This window comes from Chiloscyllium plagiosum, unplaced genomic scaffold, assembly GCF_037043375.1.
Source record: "Chiloscyllium plagiosum isolate Xiang-an unplaced genomic scaffold, Cpla_swu_hap1 HiC_scaffold_9, whole genome shotgun sequence".
NCBI classification, from domain to species: Eukaryota; Metazoa; Chordata; class Chondrichthyes; order Orectolobiformes; family Hemiscylliidae; genus Chiloscyllium; species Chiloscyllium plagiosum.
Genome location: NW_028270147.1, coordinates 12,785,211 through 12,804,479, shown reverse-complemented (window position 1 = coordinate 12,804,479; position 19,269 = coordinate 12,785,211). Strand labels below are relative to the sequence as shown.

Sequence of the window (19,269 nt, the reverse complement as noted above, 5' to 3'; positions counted from 1 at the left end):
CAGCATTTACTGCTGATCCCTAACTGTCCTCCAGAAGGTGGTGGTGAGCAATCATTATTGAATAGGGAAGGAGATGAAAGGGATCAATTGATCTTCTCCTGTTATGTTATGTATATTGGTAAATAGTTTCATCAAAATAAACAATTCAGAATCTTTTTCTCGTAAAAATTATTGTTCACACTTAAATTTGATTTAAACATAAATGAGAAGGTACAAAGGTACAGTATCAATGTGCATTCCTATACAATGACAAGCTCACATTCCAGGTATGTCACTCACATAACTCAACCAAGCCCAAATCTTTCCAGCTCACTCCAAAATGCGCATGCGTCCGAAGCCATTGGGCGGAAGCCATTGCGCCTGCGTCCTCAGGAAAATGGATTGGAGGAGGTGGCAAAAACGGCACGACCGAGCATGCGCAATCCGGACTGGGCCATGGTGCGCATGTGCAAACCGGAATTAAAGCGAAATCCTGGATGGGGATACTGCGCAAGCGCCGTAGCGCACGGGCCGGTAGAGTACGCATGCTCCAGAGGGTCGGCGCGCACGAGTCAGTGCGCCTGCGTATCAAACCGGCCCTTCCCCGGAGAGAAGGTGGAGGAGTGCGCCTGCGCGCTGTTGCTCCGTGGTCCCTTCCTCTCTTACCTGCGGAGCGCGGCCGTTGTGGCTAACGGCAGGTCAGTGAAGTGAACGGCAAAGATGCCGCTGGGTCTGAAAGCCAGGAGGAAGAACAAGTCGCGGGACAGCTCCACCTTGGTGGATAACGAGGGGGGTACGGCGTGGAGGGGCGGCAGTGCCGGCGCTGTTTCCCCCGGTGTTGGTGGACCGGGGCTCCCCGCGCCGCCGCCCCATGCCCGGCCCAAGCTGGTCTTCCACACGCAGCTGGCGCACGGCAGCCCCACCGGCCGCATCGAGGGCTTCTCTAATGTCCGCGAGCTCTACGCCAAGATCGGCGAGGTGTTCGGTATCCCCGCCTCTGAGGTAAGGGACCAGATTCCCCCCCCCCGATCCCTCCCCCCCCCCGATCCCTACCCCCCTCCCCCCCCCGATCCCTACCCCCCATCTTCTCCTCCCCCCCGATCCCCCCCTCCCCTTGATCGCCCCCGATCCTCCCCACCCCCTCGATTTCCCCCTACCCCCCTTCGATTCCACCCTCCCACTTCGATCTCCCCTCAATTCCCCCTCCCCCCCCCGTTCCTTCTTGGATCACTCCTCCCCCCGCATCGTGCCCCCCCCCATTCCCACCTCGATCGCGCCCCCCCAGATCCCTCCTCCCCCCCCCCCTTGATCGCCCCCAGATCCCCCCGCCCCACTCGATTTCCCGCCCCAGGATCCCTCCATCATTCCCCCATCACTCCCGCCCCCCCAACACTCTCGCCCCCCCCATCACTCTCGCCCCCCCATCACTCTCGCCCCCCCATCACTCCCGCCCCCCCATCACTCCCGCCCCCCCCATCACTCTCGCCCCCCCATCACTCTCGCCCCCCCATCACTCTCGCCCCCCCATCACTCCCGCGCCCCCCATCACTCCCGCGATCCCCCATCACTCCCGCCCCCCCATCACTCCCGCCCCCCCCATCACTCCCGCCCCCCCATCACTCCCGCCCCCCCCCATCACTCTCGCCCCCCCATCACTCCCGCCCCCCCCATCACTCTCGCCCCCCCATCACTCTCGCCCCCCCATCACTCTCGCCCCCCCATCACTCTCGCCCCCCCATCACTCCCGCCCCCCCATCACTCCCGCCCCCCCCATCACTCTCGCCTCCCCATCACTCTCGCCCCCCCATCACTCTCGCCCCCCCATCACTCCCGCCCCCCCATCACTCCCGCCCCCCCATCACTCCCGCCCCCCCCATCACTCCCGCCCCCCCATCACTCCCGCCCCCCCATCACTCCCGCCCCCCCATCACTCCCGCCCCCCCATCACTCCCGCCCCCCCATCACTCCCGCCCCCCCATCACTCCCGCCCCCCCCATCACTCCCGCCCCCCCATCACTCCTGCCCCCCCCATCACTCCCGCCCCCCCATCACTCCCGCCCCCCCATCACTCCCGCCCCCCCATCACTCCCGCCCCCCCATCACTCCCGCCCCCCCATCACTCCCGCCCTACCGGCCCCCCACCCCCCCCACCCCCCCATCCCCCCCACCCCCCCCACCCCCCCATCACCCCACCCACCCCCCCCATCACCCCACCCACCCCCATCACCCCACCCACCCCCCTATCACCCCCCCCACCCCCCCATCACCCCCCCCACCCCCCCATCACCCCCCCATCCTCCTCCCCCCATTCTCCTCCCCCCATCACCCCAATCCCCCAATCACACTGGATTCCCCTCCTCCCTCCCCCTCCTCCCTCCCCTCCCTCCTCCCCTCCCTCCTCCCGCCCCCCCATCACTCCCGCCCCCCATCACTCCCGCCCCCCCATCACTCCCGCCCCCCCATCACTCCCGCCCCCCCATCACTCCCGCCCCCCCATCACTCCCGCCCCCCCATCACTCCCGCCCCCCCATCACTCCCGCCCCCCATCACTCCCGCCCCCCCATCACTCCCGCCCCCCCATCACTCCCGCCCCCCCATCACTCCCGCCCCCCCATCACTCCCGCCCCCCCATCACTCCCGCCCCCCCATCACTCCCGCCCCCCCATCACTCCCGCCCCCCCCATCACTCCCGCCCCCCCCATCACTCCCGCCCCCCCATCACTCCCGCCCCCCATCACTCCCGCCCCCCATCACTCCCGCCCCCCCATCACTCCCGCCCCCCCATCACTCCCGCCCCCCCATCACTCCCGCCCCCCCATCACTCCCGCCCCCCCATCACTCCCGCGCCCCCATCACTCCCGCGCCCCCATCACTCCCGCGCCCCCATCACTCCCGCGCCCCCATCACTCCCGCGCCCCCATCACTCCCGCGCCCCCATCACTCCCGCGCCCCCATCACTCCCGCCCCCCATCACTCCCGCCCCCCCATCACTCCCGCCCCCCCATCACTCCCGCCCCCCGCATCACTCCCGCCCCCCACATCACTCCCGCCCCCCGCATCACTCCCGCCCCTCCCATCACTCCCGCCCCCCCATCACCCCACTCCCCCATCACCCCAACCCCCCATCACCCCCCCACCCCCCATTACCCCCCATCACCCCCCCATCACCCCCCCATCACCCCCCCATCACCCCCCCATCACCCCCCATCACCCCCCCATCCTCCTCCCCCCATCCTCCCCCCATTCTCCTCCCCCCATTCTCCTCCCCCCATTCTCCTCCCCCCATTCTCCTCCCCCCATTCTCCTCCCCCCATTCTCCTCCCCCCATCACCCAATCCCCCAATCACACTGGATTCCCCCTCCTCCCTCCCCCTCCTCCCCTCCCTCCTCCCCTCCCTCCTCCCCTCCCTCCTCCCTCCCCCCTCCCCTCCCCCCTCCCCTCCCCCCTCCCCTCCTCCCTCCCCTCCTCCCTCCCCTCCTCCCTCCCCTCCTCCCTCCCCCCCTCCTCCCTCCCCCCCTCCTCCCTCCCCTCCTCCCTCCCCCCCTCCTCCCTCCCCCCCTCCTCCCTCCCCTCCTCCCTCCCCCCCCTCCTCCCTCCCTCCCCTCCTCCCTCCCTCCCCTCCTCCCTCCCCTCCTCCCTCCCCTCCTCCCTCCCCTCCTCCCTCCTCCCTCCCCTCCCTCCTCCCTCCTCCCTCCTCCCTCCTTCCTCCCTCCTCCCCGTTCCCCCCTGATTCCCCTCGCCCTCTGCCCTCTCCCTGATTCCCCTCGCTTTCTGTATGCCCTCCCTGATCCCCCTGTCCCTATACACCCTCCCTGATCGCCTTTGTCACCCCCTCCCCAATTCTCCTCCCTGACTCCCCTCCGTCCTCTCTCCCTCTGTCTCCCCTCCCCGATTCCCTTCCCCTTTGTCCCTCCTTTGTCGTCCCTCCCCTCACCTGTCTTCCCCTCCCAATTCACCTCCTGCCCACCAAATCCACCTTGATCCTCCTCGATCCCTCCCGATTTCACTCCCCTCCCCGATCCCACTCCCCTCTGTTTCCCCCTTCTCGATTATCTGCCCCCATCCCCTCTCTGTCATCGATCTCCCACTGCTCCCCCTGTCCCCACCCCCTACCTCCTTGATCCTCCTCTATTTCTCCCCCCCATCCAGATCCCCCTCTCCTCTCCCCTCACACTTACCTACCCTCTCCCATACCAACTCTCCTCTTCCTTCACCTCCCCTGCTTCCCCCTCATCCGTCTAGCATCTACTCCCTCTCACTTACCCCTGTTCTCTGACTCCTTCAACCCCACATTCATTTCTTCCCCCTTTTGTCCACCCCCCTCTCCTTTTCCACTCTTTTCCCCCCTCTTGCCCTCAGCTTCCTTTCCCTTTTTGCCCTTTGCCAAGCATTGAAGTTGATTTGTTTCCTTTTCACTGCTGCATCCACACCCACCGTCCCCAAGTGCAAAGGACAATTTTACTAAGCCAACAAACCTGTTGCAACGTCTCTAAACATTGCTCGATTTTGCATGTTTCAATTGGTTTCTTACAAAACACTCATTGTGTAACTGAATTTGGTTTTGTTACTAATTGTTATGACCATTGTTGTGTATTTTTGTCATGTGATCTGCATACTGAGTCTTGAATTCTTACATCTGACTAATTCCTAAAAGTTCGAGTTGCTGCCTCAGGGTTTATTTCACAACCTGTAAGTGTGGTGGAGTGGATTCAGCTCCATCTTTCAAACAGACATTGAATTAACTCTTCTGGATCAGTGGTGCTGGAAGAGCACAGCAATTCAGGCAGCATCCGAGGACAGGCAAACTCGACGTTTCGGGCAAAAGCTATTCCTGATGAAGGGCTTTTGCCCGAAACGTCGATTTTGCCTGTCCTTGGATGCTGCCTGAATTGCTGTGCTCTTCCAGCACCACTAATCCAGAATCTGGTTTCCAGCATCTGCAGTCATTGTTTTTACCTCACTGAATTAACTCTTGACAAGGCAAGAACTGGTGATATGAAGACTGATTGGATAGCTCTTTCAGAAAGTTGGCATCAGCAACATGGACTGAATAGCTGTGTCCTGTGCTTGAAATCAATGACTGGTATATTATTTGTGTTGTATTTTGTGGCTTCATTGGAGACAAGCATTCAACTCAGCATCGTTTTGCATTTGCATATCACCTTTTGATGTCATAAAACAGCCCCAATCATTCTAAGGTGCTTTATCAAGTTAATCTTGAAAACCTTTTTTGTTCCTACAAAAAGTAGAGAATGATATAGCATTTGGCCCATCATACTTGATGTAAATTTTCTGTTTTTCACCCTGTTTCTAAAATAAAAGATTTTGAAAAGTATATTTGGGAAGGATATTTCAAGAGTGGGGCCTGGATTTACATCAGGCGTTTCATGTCCTTGACAAGTTCCAAAATGTTTTAAAACCAGTGAAGTTACTATTAAATCTAGTCAATGTTGTCACCATCCATTTGCACGTAGCAAGACCCCACAAAATGCAAGTGATAATAACCAGATAGGAGAAAGTGAGGTCTGCAGATGCTGGAGATCAGAGCTGAAAATGTGTTGCTGGAACAGCGCAGCAGGTCAGGCAGCATCCAGGGAACAGGAGAATCGACGTTTCGGGCATAAGCCCTTCTTCCTGAAGAAGGGCTTATGCCCGAAACGTCGATTCTCCTGTTCCCTGGATGCTGCCTGACCTGTAATAACCAGATAATCTGTTAATTGTGTTGGTTGAGGGATAAATACAAGTTGGGCCTCTCCAAAATCAATCATTTGAATTTTTAAAGTCTTTCTGGGTGACAGGCAGTGCCTTGGTTTAATGTTAAGCCTGGAAGGTAGCACTGCTGACAGTACCACATTGGACTGTGAACCTAGATTTAGTGTTGAAGTTTCTGGAGTGAAGCTTGATTTCTGACTCTCTTAACTGATGGGAACCATCATCAACAAGAGTTACACACCCGCTTGACAATTACCTGCTCACTGCCACTCTAATTTCAATTAATTCAGACTCTGGTACAGCCATGATCAGAGATGGACATGTGAGCAAAATGCCAGAACAGATGTGACTGCCTGTGACATTAAGACCTCATTACAATCTTTGGGGCGCAGATACCTTCAGGTGCTTGACAAATGACCATTCCTCTATTATATGAGCTCGGCAGGGGTGCTGAATACTAATTATTTCAGTGTTCAGTTTCATTTGATCAAGATTTAATTGAAGATGAGTGCATAACCTCAGTAATATTTCATGACCTCTTAAACGTATGAAAAATGCTATATCAGTAAGATTTGTTCTTCCAGGATTTGGTGGTTTATTCAGTATCAGTCATGGAAATGTGTAGTGAATAGTTGTATTTGGTTCCTACTCCTTTGAGACCACTGATGTACGTGCATCCTGCATTTTTCTGCCACATAATCCATTTAAAGAGCTGCCTGTGGGTGTATCTCACATCCTCTCTATAACTGAAACCTGATCTGTCATGCCCATTTATTTCTTGTAATTGTCTTTTTCCGATTTTTCTTTAACTCAAGTTTGATTGCAATTAATATATTCTGAGGTGCTTGCAGCTGTTTAGTGTTCCCTCTGTTGAATTGAATAACCCAGTCTTTGTGTCGGCAGTTGTAATATTACCAAAATAATTATCATCGAGGAGATGTTAGTAAGTGGGATGCATTGTAATTCCTTTGTAACAGTGGAGCAGTAACTGGAGTTCAAGCAAAATTGATTGCAGTGTTTAATGAAGATAGGCAAATCTCATTCAACTTTGAATGTGAATGGAGTAATTTCTGTTTTTGTCAATTGGCAAGTGAAGGTTTTGTGCACCAAAATCAAGCAGTCACATGAAAGACTGGGGAAATTGTCTGCATCCTGTTTCGAAGCAAAATGGTTTTGTGCGTGAAACTTTGTGTAATGGTCAGCTCTGACAACTTGCAGAATGTTGTATTGATCCTGTCTTCGTGATCATATTTTAACAAGCACAGAAAAACTCAAGTTTTTCCAGTATTAAAAACTCAGTTCCTTGATTTCCTTAAAACAATCAGATATGCTCATGAATGTAAAGAGAAACAAAAATATTGCACAGTGCCGTTTTCCTTTGTATGCTGTTTTGCATGAATGTTTTGAATATTTTTATATAAATAGAATGCTGTGACTTGGGATTGGTGCTAGAACCTAAACTTACAATTTATATTTGTTATTCGTGGAATGTGGGCATGTGTGGCCAGGCCAACATTATTGCTCATCCTTATTTGCCCAGAGAACAGTTAAGAGTCAACAACATTGCTGTGGGTCTGGAGTCACATGTAGGATGGACCAGGTTAGGATTCCAGATTTTATTCCCTAAAGGACATTAGTGAAATGTCTTTTATAGAGCAATAAGACAGTGCTATTTACTGGGTCTGGAGATTGGAAGGAGTGATATGCTCTTATTGTCGGATGTGGAAATTTAGGGAGAGTTTTAGGGTTACTGAGGATTATATCTGCAATAAATGTTGTTGGCTGTGAATCCTGACATATTGAATGGATTGGTTGGAGTGACAGTTAGAGGCACTGAGGAATTTACAAGAGCTGGGGGTGTGATGGATGGCAGTTACAGGAGGGGAGAAAAGCCACAAATAAAGTCAGATGGAGGGATTAACTCCAGCAAGGTAGGCAGTAGTACGGTGTCTTCTGTGGCTATCCCCATTTCAAACAAGTATGCCGTTTTGGAAATCGTAGGGGGTGATGGATGAACAGTCTGGTATCGAGGCTGGCTCTAATGAGGGGCACATCAGGTTCCAAACGATTGATTCTGTTGGGGGACTCTCTAGTCAGGGGCACAGGCCGATGTTTATGCAGCCAGCAGAGAAAAATCAGAATGGTGTGTTGCCTCCCTGGTGCCAGGTTCAAGGGTGTCTCAGAGGGTGCAGAATGTTCTCAAAGGGGGGAGGGACCAGCAGGAGGTCATTGTACACATTTGGTACCAATGACATAGGAAGGGAAAAAGGTGAGATTCTGAAGTGAGAGTACAGAAAGTTAGGCAGGAATTTTAAAAAGGTGGTCCTCGAGGGTAATAATATCTGGATTACTCCTGGTGCTATGAGCTAGTGTGGATAGGAATAGGAGTTTTGAGAAGATTTGTAGCTCAGTTTGAGGTTCTGGATGCAGGTTTGCTCGCTGAGCTGGAAGGTTCATTTCCAAAAGTTTTGTCACCCTACTGGGCAACTTCTTCAGTGAGCCTCCGGGCGAAGTACTGCTGATGATTCCTGCTTTCTATTTATATGTTTGGGTTTCTTTGGGTTGGTGATGTCATTTCCCGATCTTTTTCTCAGGGGATGGTAGGTGGTGTCTAACTTGATGTCTTTGTTGATAGAGTTCCGGTTGGAATGCCATGCTCCTAGGAATCCTTGTGCGTATCTCTGTTTAGCTTGTCCTAGGATAGATGTGTTGTCCCAGTCGAAGTGGTGCCCTTCTTTATCTGTATGTAAGGATACTAGTGATGGATGTGTTGTCCAAGCTGAAGTGGTGTCCTTCCTTTTGTGGCTGTGACCCTCTCTCACTAGTATCCTTACATACAGATAAAGAAGGACACCACTTTGACTGGGACAACACATCTATCCTAGGATAAGCCAAACAGAGACATGCACAAGAATTCCTAGAAGCATTGCATTCCAACCGGAACTCGATCAACAAACACATCTAGTTAGACACCGTCTACCACCCCCTGACAAAAAGAACAGGAAATGACATCACCAACCCAAAAAAAAAATAGAAAGCAGGAATCGTCAACAATGCTTCACCTGAAGGCCCACTGAAGATGTCATCTAGTAGGGTGACGAAATGTCAGGAAGTGAACCTACTCAGCAAGCAAACCTGCATCCAGGAATAGGAGGATAGAGCAGATGAATGCGTGGCTGAAGTGCTGGTGTATGATTAGATTACCTACAGTGTGGAAACAGGCCCTTCAGCCCAACAAGTCCATACCAACCCTTTGAAGAGTAACCTACTCAGACCCATTTCCCTCTGACTAATGCAGCAAACACCATGAGCAATTTAGCATGGCCAATTCACCTGAGCTGCACCTCTTCGGACTGTGGGAGGAACCCGGAGCACCCAGAGGAAACCCACACAGACACGGGGAGAATGTGCAAACTCCACACAGACAGTTGCCCGAGGCTGGAATCGAACCTGGGACCCTGGTGCCCCATTGGGAGAAGGTTTGACATTTTTGGATCATTGGAATTTCTTCTGGGGTAGAATTGACCTGTACAAGAAGGATGGATTGCACCTGAATTAGAAGGGGACTAATATACTGGAAGGGAGAATAGCTGGAGCTGCTCGGGAAGATTTAAATTAATAAGGAGGGCCAGGGTGGGACTTGGAGTGATAGTGAGGAAAGAGATCAATCTGAGACTGGTACAGTTGAGAAAAGAAACTAGTGAAACTGTTAGGGCAGGCAGGAACAAAGCAGAGAACAAGGTAGGACTGATAAATTAAACTGCATTTACTTCAATGCAAGAGGCCTCACAGGGAAGGGAGATGAACTCAGGGCATGTTTAGGGACATGGGAGTGGTATATCATAGCAATTACAGAAACGTGGCTCAAGGATGGATAAGACTGACAGCTTAATGTTCCAGAATACAAATGATATGGGAAGGTTAGAAAAGGAGACAAGAGAGGAGGGGGAGTGGTGTTTTTGATGAGGAATAGCTTTACAGCTCTACTTAGGAAGGATATTTCCAGAAATACATCCAGGGAACTGAGAAATAAGAAAGGGATGATCACCTTATTGGGATTTTATTATAGACCCCATAATAATCAGCGGGAAATTGAGAAACAAATTTGTAAGGAGATCTCTGTTATCTGAAAGAAAAATAGGGTGGTTATGGTAGGGGATTCTAACTTTCCAAACATAATCTGGGACTGCCATAGTGTTAAGAGTTTAGACATAGAAGAATTTGGTTATAGTGTACAAGAAAAATTTCTGAATCAGTATGTGGATGAATCTACAAGAGGGGGGCAAAACTTGACTTACTCTTTGGAGCACTTTGGGGCCAACCACCATAATTCTATTAGTTTTAAAATTCTAATGGAAAAGAATACACCAGACAGAACAGTTGAAGTTCTAAATTGGAGGAAAGTTAATTTTGATGGTATTAGACAAGAACTTTCAAAAGCTGACTGGGTGCAGATGTTCGCAGGTAAAGGGACGGCTGGAAATGGGAAGCCTTCAGAAATGAGATAATGAGAGTCCAGAGACAGTATATTCCTGTTAGGGTGAAAGGAAAGGCTGGTAGGTATCGGAAATGCTGCATGACTAAAGGAATTGAGGTTTTGGTTAAGGAAAAGAAGGAAGCATTTGTCAGGTATAGACAGGATAGATCAAGTGAATCCTTAGAGTATCAAGACAGTTGGAGTATACTTAAGAGGGAAGTCAGGAGGGCAAAACGGGGACATGAGATAGCTTTGGCAAATAGGGTTAAGGAGAATCCCCCCCAGAGAGTTTTCACAAATACATTAAGGACATATCATCGGTCGTCACAGGTCAGGTGCCAGAAGACTGGAGGTTGGCTAAAGTGGTGCCACTATTTAAGAAAGGTGGTAAGGACAAGCCAGGGAACTATAGACCGGTGAGTCTGATGTCAGTGGTGGTAAAGTTGATGGAGGGAATTCTGAGGGACAGGATTTACGCAAATTTGGAAGGACAGGGACTGATTAGGAATAGTCAACATGGCTTTGTGCGTTGGAAAGCATGTCTCACGAACGTGATTGAGTTTTTTGAAATAGTAACAAAGAGAATTGATGAGGGCAGAGCATTGGACGTCATCCATATGGACTTCAGTAAGGTGTTCGACAAGGTTCTTGTTAGCAAGGTTAGATCTCATGGAATACAGGGGGAACTAACCATTTAGATACAGAACTGGCTCGACGGTAGAAGACAGAGGGTGGTGGTGGAGGGTTGTTTTTCAGACTGGAGGCCTGTGACCAGTGGGGTGCCACAAGGATCGGTGCTGGGTCAACTACTTTTCTTCATTTATATAAATTATTTAGATATAAGCATAGCAGGTACAGTTAGTAAGTTAGTGGGCCAATGGGCTGAGGAGTGGCAGATGGAGTTTAATTTAGCTAAATGCGAGGTGCTGTGTTTTTGGAAAGCAAATCTTTGCAGGACGTATACACTTAACGGTAAGGTCTGAGGGAGTGTTTCTGAACAAAGAGACCTTGGAGTGCAGGTTTGTATCTCCTTGAAAGTGGAGTCGCAGGTAGATAGGATGCAATCTCAGAATAAAGGCTGCACATTAAGACACCGGTGAGGATTTTCTATTCTGATGGTAGTGAATCCGTGGAACTCTGCTCCAATGTCTTATGGTCTTACACAAAGTTTTGCACAGCTTTTCTGCTGATGTATTATTTTCTGTGTCTTTTGATAACACTTAATGTTGGAGCACACACGATTGCTGAATTGTACAATGTGTAAACGTGGACAATGAAGCTTGTAATACTTTTGCAGAAAGCACATCAATACTGTCAAAGTTATGAGAAGAACTGGAGGTCAGAGCTACTAGTTCCTCCTCCACCTTCTCCCATCGATTTTCCCCCCCACTACCCCAAATCCACATTGCAAACTTGGGAGAAGAGGTCTTGTGTTATTCAGCAGGGTAGTCATGGTTCCCCTGTTGATTCTGAAAATCATCAGTGACTGAAGGTTGAAAGCTTCCTTTTGGTGAACTTCAGTTAATTTTATAAACCTAAATTTGTTGAGCACTTCAGATTGTTAGTTGATCCACCCAAATTAATTGAGATGGGGTGAGTTTAAAAAAATGTTGTTTTGTGTGTGACCTTTATTTGAACTTGGTGTACAAATTACTGCACAACAAAAAGAATATTGATGGACATTTGGCAGCATTGGCACAAGACTAAAGATCTGTTAAGGCTAACAATTAAAATAGACAAAAGCACAACGTTGCTATTTCAAACAATGCAAAAGTGAGTTTGTTGCAAGATTGTGGGCGGCACGGTGGCACAGTGGTTAGCACTGCTGCCTCACAGCGCCAGAGACCCGGGTTCAATTCCCGCCTCAGGCGACTGACTGTGTGGAGTTTGCACGTTCTCCCCGTGTCTGCGTGGGTTTCCTCCGGGTGCTCCGGTTTCCTCCCACAGTCCAAAGATGTGCAGGTCAGGTGAATTGGCCATGCTAAATTGTCCATAGTGTTAGGTAAGGGGTAAATGTAGGGGTATGGGTGGGTTACGCTTTGGCGGGTCGGTGTGGACTTGTTGGGCCGAAGGGCATGTTTCCACACTGTAATGTAATGTAATCTAATCTAATCTAATTGGACTGTCCACTTATTGGCCTGTAGTTTTGAATGTTTACAGGTTTTGGATTTTTCTTAATAAACATGGCGAATGGTCCACTCTTGCCGCATAAAGTGCAGCAAAGTCGATTTTGAGTCCAGATTCAGATTATTTTGCCTCAACCTGGTGGTATTCCCCAAAGTTTAAAGGTTTAATTTAGTTGCTGAAATAATGTGTTTCTTCCCTGGGGAAGCTGATAACAAGTGGACGTAAGGCTAAAATGAGAGGTACACTGTTCAACGTTGAGACCATACAAAACTTCTACATGGTCGTGGAAAGTTGCATAACCCATGTTTCCCCAGCTCCCCCCTCAAAAGGATGTTGCAAATTGCTTTTTAAGTAAAGGTATCAGATGGTAGAAATCAGAACAGCATTTGACAGTGTGGCATCAAAGATCCCAAGCAAAATTCAAGTTGATAAAATCTGTTGCTTGGAATATATTAAAGATTGTTGTGGTTGTTTTTCAGTCAATTAATTCTCATGATATGACTCCCTAAGTTTCTCACGGTAGCTTTCAAGGCCCAACCATCTTCAGTTGCTTCATGAATAACCTTTCCTTCAACAGCTGTGGGAATGTTTGCTGATTGCATCCAGTTGAGTACCATTTGCAGTTCCTCAGATAATGAAGCAGTCAGTGTTCCGATGAAATAAGATCTGTATGGTATTTCGTATTGGGCTGACAAATGACCAATTTCTTGATTCCAACCAATTTCAACTTGAGGTTTAATTTCAATGTACTTTGTCAGTTTCTCTTTATAAATGTCTCCAGCAGTTTGTCTTTATGTTGCTTTCCCTTAGGAATTTGACATCATTGGATTGCTACAAGAATCTGAGCTTGGGACCATGTTTATATGAATGACGTGAAAGTAGATCTTAAAAAATTTCCCATGTTCACTGAGTATGTAAATGCATGTGCAAAACCTATAAGCTGGGTAGAAATGCTGGTCCCCCAGCCTGCTCAAGGCACTGAACAGCGCAATTTGAGTCAATACTTACTTCAGTTATCACCCAGGCCAATACAACCATTTTCCTGCACCACTGTAATCTCTGGAGACACAAAAACTGGTACCCAGGAGCAGGCTGCTCAATTACTTAGGTGTGTGTTTGTGTGAGAAAGAGAATATGGACATGGGAAAATGTAAGATTAAGGGTGGTTTATTTAAAGCTTTCAGTAATTTGAAAGGAATCATTGTAAGCTGTTTGCCTCTATTGGTGAAGAAGTCTAGGCCTTTGGGATGCAGACTTAAAATCATTCATGGAAGGTGTTGAGAAGCATTTTCTCGTGCAAAGAATTGTGAAATTTGGAATGTTCTCCAACAACCATGTTTACTTTTTTTAAAAATGTCTGCACTTGTTTTAGCCTGCTGTATCAAGGGATGTGGAGCTAAGATGGACAAATGAAGTTGGGATCCAAATCAGACAGAATCCTTTTGAATGGCAGAACAGTCTTTGGGGCTGGATAACCTAATCCTATTCTCAAGTGAAGAGTACAAGCTGTATGCAATTGATTGCTACGGGAGGGAGTAGGGACTGACTGCATCAACAAATTCAACAGTTACTTGCATAGAAGGAAAATGACCAATCAGGATAGGGATAATGTGCTCATGGAGAACAGCTAGTGGAAATGCAGTAGTTTTTGCTAATCCTGAATGTTTCTGTGTGCATGTCTTTGGTCTTGGGCCGAATTCCTACTTGTTTAAGAAATCCTAGTGTAAGAAGGTTGACTACATTGATTTAACTCCTCACGTATTTCAGGTCCACTCACCGACATTATCTAACTGTGTGGACTGTGTACCATCTGTAGGATTTTTATTAATTTGGGGAGCATTAAGTGACGCAGTAAATTAAAGCTGGCAATAGTAGCGCTCCCTTGTTGAATATTTCTTGAACACAGTTGGTTGTTTCATTATTTAGGAGAAAGTGAGGACTGCAGATCAGAGCTTAAAAATGTGTTGTTGGAAAAGCACAGCAGGTCAGGCAGCATCCAAGGAACAGGAGAATCGACGTTTCGGGCATAAGCCCTTCTTCAGGAATGAGGACAAACTTTCCTCATTCCTGAAGAAGGGCTTATGCCCGAAACGTCGATTCTCCTGTTCCTTGGATGCTGCCTGACCTGCTGCGCTTTTCCGGCAACACATTTTTAAGCTCTGTTTCATTATTTGGCAATGTTTGCACAGGCAAGCCAAATATTATAATTGAAGGTACTTGGAATTTGCTAAATAGTGGATAGAGCTTGGTAGCTGCATTGTGTGGTTCTGTACAGAATGAGAGCATTTCACTCTCGTGTGATAAGCTTGTATAAACATACATTTATATTTGAACTGGTGTGCCATAACTTCCTGCACTGAGTCAGTGCATCCTATTTGGGTAAAATTGTGTCCCAGTGGTGAGATTGTGGCCAGTGTGCTGTACACATTTTGAATTCGGCAGCATGGTTAGGACGCTACTTGTTATGGTCATATTCATCATGTTTAGCACTTTGTTCCCAAGTTCTTGACTAACATAGGCACTTGTTCAAGAATGCTGCATGAAGAGGGATTTGAATTAATTTATTTTGTATGAGTCAAACTGAGGATATCTCATGCTTTACAGCCAGTAAATTACTTCTGAAGTGAGATTTCATATTTAAATCCTTAGTTTAATTTTAATCAATTTGCCACATTTTGCACTGTGCTGTGGTTTCAGTGAAAACATGAGGCTGCTTATCAAAATAGATGATATTCATTTTTTTTTCATCTTGACAGCATGAGTCATCTTGGAACTGGCAAGCCTGATCTTGTCTTTAGATGATTTTCCAGCCTGGAATGGAAACCTTGCTAGCTTTTCTCCTTCCCTTGGAATTATTGAATTATAACAATCAGCTTTTATCAACTAGTTTGCAAACAGTTTATTAATACACGAAATGAGGAGAACTCAAGAGATGGAGAGCTTTGGGAGTTGTGTTGAAAATCACTACCTGTTCATTCCCTGTCAGATACAGCACAAGTCCTTTCTAAAATTACTCATGCAAATTACAATGTTCAAAAATGTTATTTTTGGCAAAATATTTATCCCTTTCACATTCAAGACACTCAATACATTGTACTAAATCTGTGAAACTGTTGTGTGGCCATCAGTCACAGTTGGGATTTTCAATCAAACTGAAGATAAGGGAGGCTATTGATTCTATCATCTTTCATCTTGAAACAACAAAAAAGCTGTCTCTGGATATGAATGGCACTCGATCAGAATTTAATGCCCTACCTAGGTTTTTACTGGAACTAAATGGCTTTCGAGGCTGCCTCAGTAGTTAAGTGCCAACTGGTAAGGGACTTGTCACATGCACTGTGGTTAAAGCTGACGATGCTTTTACAAAGGTTATCAGTGAGCCAGTTAAGTTTCAGGCAAACTTTTGACTTTGTTTTGACCTGGTGGTATTAAGAAAAAAAATAATTAATATTTATGCTTTGTGGTTCAGATGATAGAGAGCTTTCCATGAACATCTGAGCCCACCAACGAGACCACTCAAATAAGGAAGCTGTTTTTGAAATGCAAAAACAAGGATGCAGCGAGGTAAAGTTAAGCACTGCCTGTTTATTTTGTCGTAGAATAGTTCAATCTTTTCCATCGATCCTAAAGTGAACACCAATAGCAGAGTCAAGATTAACTCAAAGGGATAAATCTTGATAAAATGCATATTAGTAGTTTAGAATAGAGAGGGTTGAAGTGGAATGACTGAAGTGATTTAATTGTTTTGCGTATATTTGAGAGTGCATGAAGAGAGGAAGGAATTCTTCAGCGGTTTTACAATTTGACTTGTCAGTTTCTACAATAAATTGATACAGTAGATCAGTGTAAAGCAAAAGCTCTCAATGGTTTAGGTGGAGAGGAATTCAAGTGTGTACAGGAAAATGTTCTGATTTAGTATGTGGATGCACCGACGAGAAAAGATGCGAAACGTAACCTACTCTTGGGAAATAAGGCAGGGCAAGTGACTGAGGTGTCAGTGGAGGGACAGTTTGGGAACAGCAACCATAATTCTATTAGTTTTAAAAAGAATAGACCAGATCTAAAAGTTGAAGTTCTAAATTGGAGGAAGGCTAATTTTGACGGTATTAGGCAAGAACTTTCAAAAGCTGACTGGAGGTAGATGTTCGCAGGACAAGGGACGGCTAGAAAATGGGAAGACTTCAGAAATGAGATAACAAGAGTCTGGAGACAGTATATTCCTGTTAGGGTGAAAGGGAAGACTGGCAATTATAGGGAATGCTGGATGACTAAAGAAATTGAAGGTTTGGATAAGAAAAAAGGGAATAGACTGGAGAGATCCATTGAATCCTTGGACTGTAAAGGCAGTAGGAGTATACTTAAGAGGCAAATCAGGGTGGCAAAAAGGGGACATGAGATAGCTGTGGCAATTAGGGTTAAGGAGAACCTAAAGGGCTTTTATAAATACTTTTAAAGACAAAAGGGTAACTAAGGAGAGAATAGGGCCCCTCAAAGATCAGCAAGGCAGTCGATGTGTGGTCCGCAGGGGGTGGGGGAAGATACTAAACGATTATTTTGCATCGGTGTTTACTGTGGAGAAGGACATGGAAGGTATAGAATGTGGGGAAATAGATCGTGACATCTTGAGAAATGTTCATAATGCAGAGGAGGAGGTGCTGCATATCTTGAAAATGCATAAGAGTGGATACATCCCCAGTACCTGATCAGGTGTACCCTACAACTCTGTGGGAAGCTAGAGAAAGATTGCTGGGCCTCTTGCTGAGATATTTGTATCATTGACAGTCACAGATGAGGTGCCAGAAGACTGGAGGGTGGCTAACGTGGTATCACTATTTAAGAAAGGTGGTAAGAACAAGCCAGGGAACTGTAGATTGGTGAGCCTGACGTCGGTGGTGGTCAGGTTGTTGGAGGGAACCATGAGGGACAGGCTTTACACGTATTTGGAAAGGTGTGGACTGATTAGGGATTGTCAGCATGGCTTTGTGCGTAGGAAAGCATGTTTCATGAACTTGATTGAGTTTTTTTTTGAAGAAGTTACAAAGAGGATTGATGAGGGCAGAGTGGTGGACTTGATCTATATGGAGTTTGGTGAGGCGTTCGACAAGATTCCCCATGGCAGCCTGGTTAGCAAAGTTAGATCTCACGGAGAACTAGCCATTTGGATACAGAACTGGCTCAAAGGTAGAAGACAGAGGGTGGTGGTGGATGGTTGGTTTTCAGACTGGAGGCCTGTGACCAGGGAATTGCCACGCGGATCAGTGCTGGGTCCATTACTTTCCATCATTTACTTAAATTATTTGGATGTGAACATGGGAGTTATAGTTAGTAAGTTTGCAGATGATATCAAAATTGGAGGTGTAATGGACAGTGAAGAAGGTTCCCTCTGAGTACAATGGGCTCTTGATCAAATGGGCCATTGGGCTGAGGAGTGGCAGGTGGAGTTTAATTTAGATAAATGTGGGGTGTTGCATTTTGGAAAAACAAATCAGAGCAGGACTTATACACTTAATGGTGAAGTCCTCTGGAGTGTTGCTGGTCAAAGAGACCTTGGAGCTCAGGTTCATAGCTTCTTTAAAATAGAGTGGTAAGTAGATAGGATAGTGACGAAGGCATTTGGTATGCTTTCCTTTATTGGTTAGTGTATTGAGTACAGGAGTTGGGAGGACATGTTGCGGCTGTCCAGGACATTGGTTGGGCCACTGTTGGAATATTGTGTCCAATTTTAGTCGTTTTCCTATCAGAAGGATGTTGTGAAACTTGAAAGGGTTCAGAAAAGATTTACAAGGCTGTTGCCAGGGTTGGAGGATTTGAGTTATATGGAGAGGCTGAATAGGCTGAGGCTGTTTTCCCAGGAGCATTGGAGGTTGAGGGGTGACCTTTTAGAGGTTTATAAAATCAAGAGGGGCATGGATAGGAGAAATAGAGAAAGTCTTTTTCCCAGAGTCAGGAAGTCCAGAACTAGAGGGCATAGGTTTAGGGTGAGAGGGGAAAGACATAAAAGAGACCTAAGGGGCAACGTTTTCAGACAGATGGTTGTGTGTCTATGGAATGAGCTTCCAGAGGAAGTGGTGGAGACTGGTACAATTACAGCATTTAAAAGGCATCTGGATGGTTATATGAATAGGAAGGGTTTAGAGGGATATGTGCCAAGTTCTGGCAAATGGGACTAATTAGGTTGTGATATCTGGTCAGCATGGATGAGTTGGACTGAAGGGTCTGTTTCTGTGCTATACGTCTCTGTGACTCTATATCAGTTGGGGACCAGCAATGGATTTCATAGAATCCCCAGTGTGGAAACAGGCCCTTTAGCCCAACAAGTTCACCAGAAAAAAAATCCTTTTTTTTAAATCAAGCTTGGATTATGTTAAACCTTTTGTCCAAGGGAGCATTTCAATTCTGTTTGTAATATGAAAGATGAAATCCATTTGATTGCAAATTTGAGTTTTTCAGTTTCATTCTCCTGATTTCATTGGTTAATGAAGTAAACAGATAAACTCTGAAAATGGTAAATAGTGAAAATGGTCATTGCCTGGCATTTCTGTTGTCCAGGTCTTGCTGCATTTTGTCATGGACTGCCTCAGCATCTGACAGAGTTGTGAATGATACTGAACATTTTAGTCATCAGCAAGCATCCCCACGTTTGACCTTATTACGGAGGGAAGGTCATTGATGAGGAAGCTGCTAATGGTTGAGCTGAGTACACCACCCTGATGAATATCAGCAGAGATGTGCTGAGCTGAGAGGTTTGACCTCCAACAACCATATCCATCATTGGATGTGATAAGTACAACTTCAACCAGTGGGGATTTCCCCTGATTCTTAGTGACTCCAGCTTTGCTAGTGCTCCTTGATCCCACACCCAGTCAAATGTGGCCTTGATGTCAAAGGCAGTCATTCAGACCTCACTCTGGAATTCGAGAGGTAAAACAATTGGAGCATTCTTCATTTTTTGCAAACCTTCATAAACACTTGA

At 47.4% G+C, this 19,269-nt stretch overlaps 1 protein-coding gene across 1 annotated transcript in view; it reads left to right on the top strand.

Annotated features, from left to right (window-relative positions):
* Positions 1–607: 607 nt before the first annotated feature.
* gipc2 (GIPC PDZ domain containing family, member 2) overlaps positions 608–19,269 on the top strand; it is a 73,137-nt gene continuing 54,475 nt past the window's right edge. The window contains exon 1 of the mRNA XM_043698703.2: positions 608–981. Coding sequence (XP_043554638.1) covers positions 700–981 — 282 coding nt within the window. The 5' untranslated portion in view covers positions 608–699. The remainder of the gene's footprint in view (positions 982–19,269) is intronic.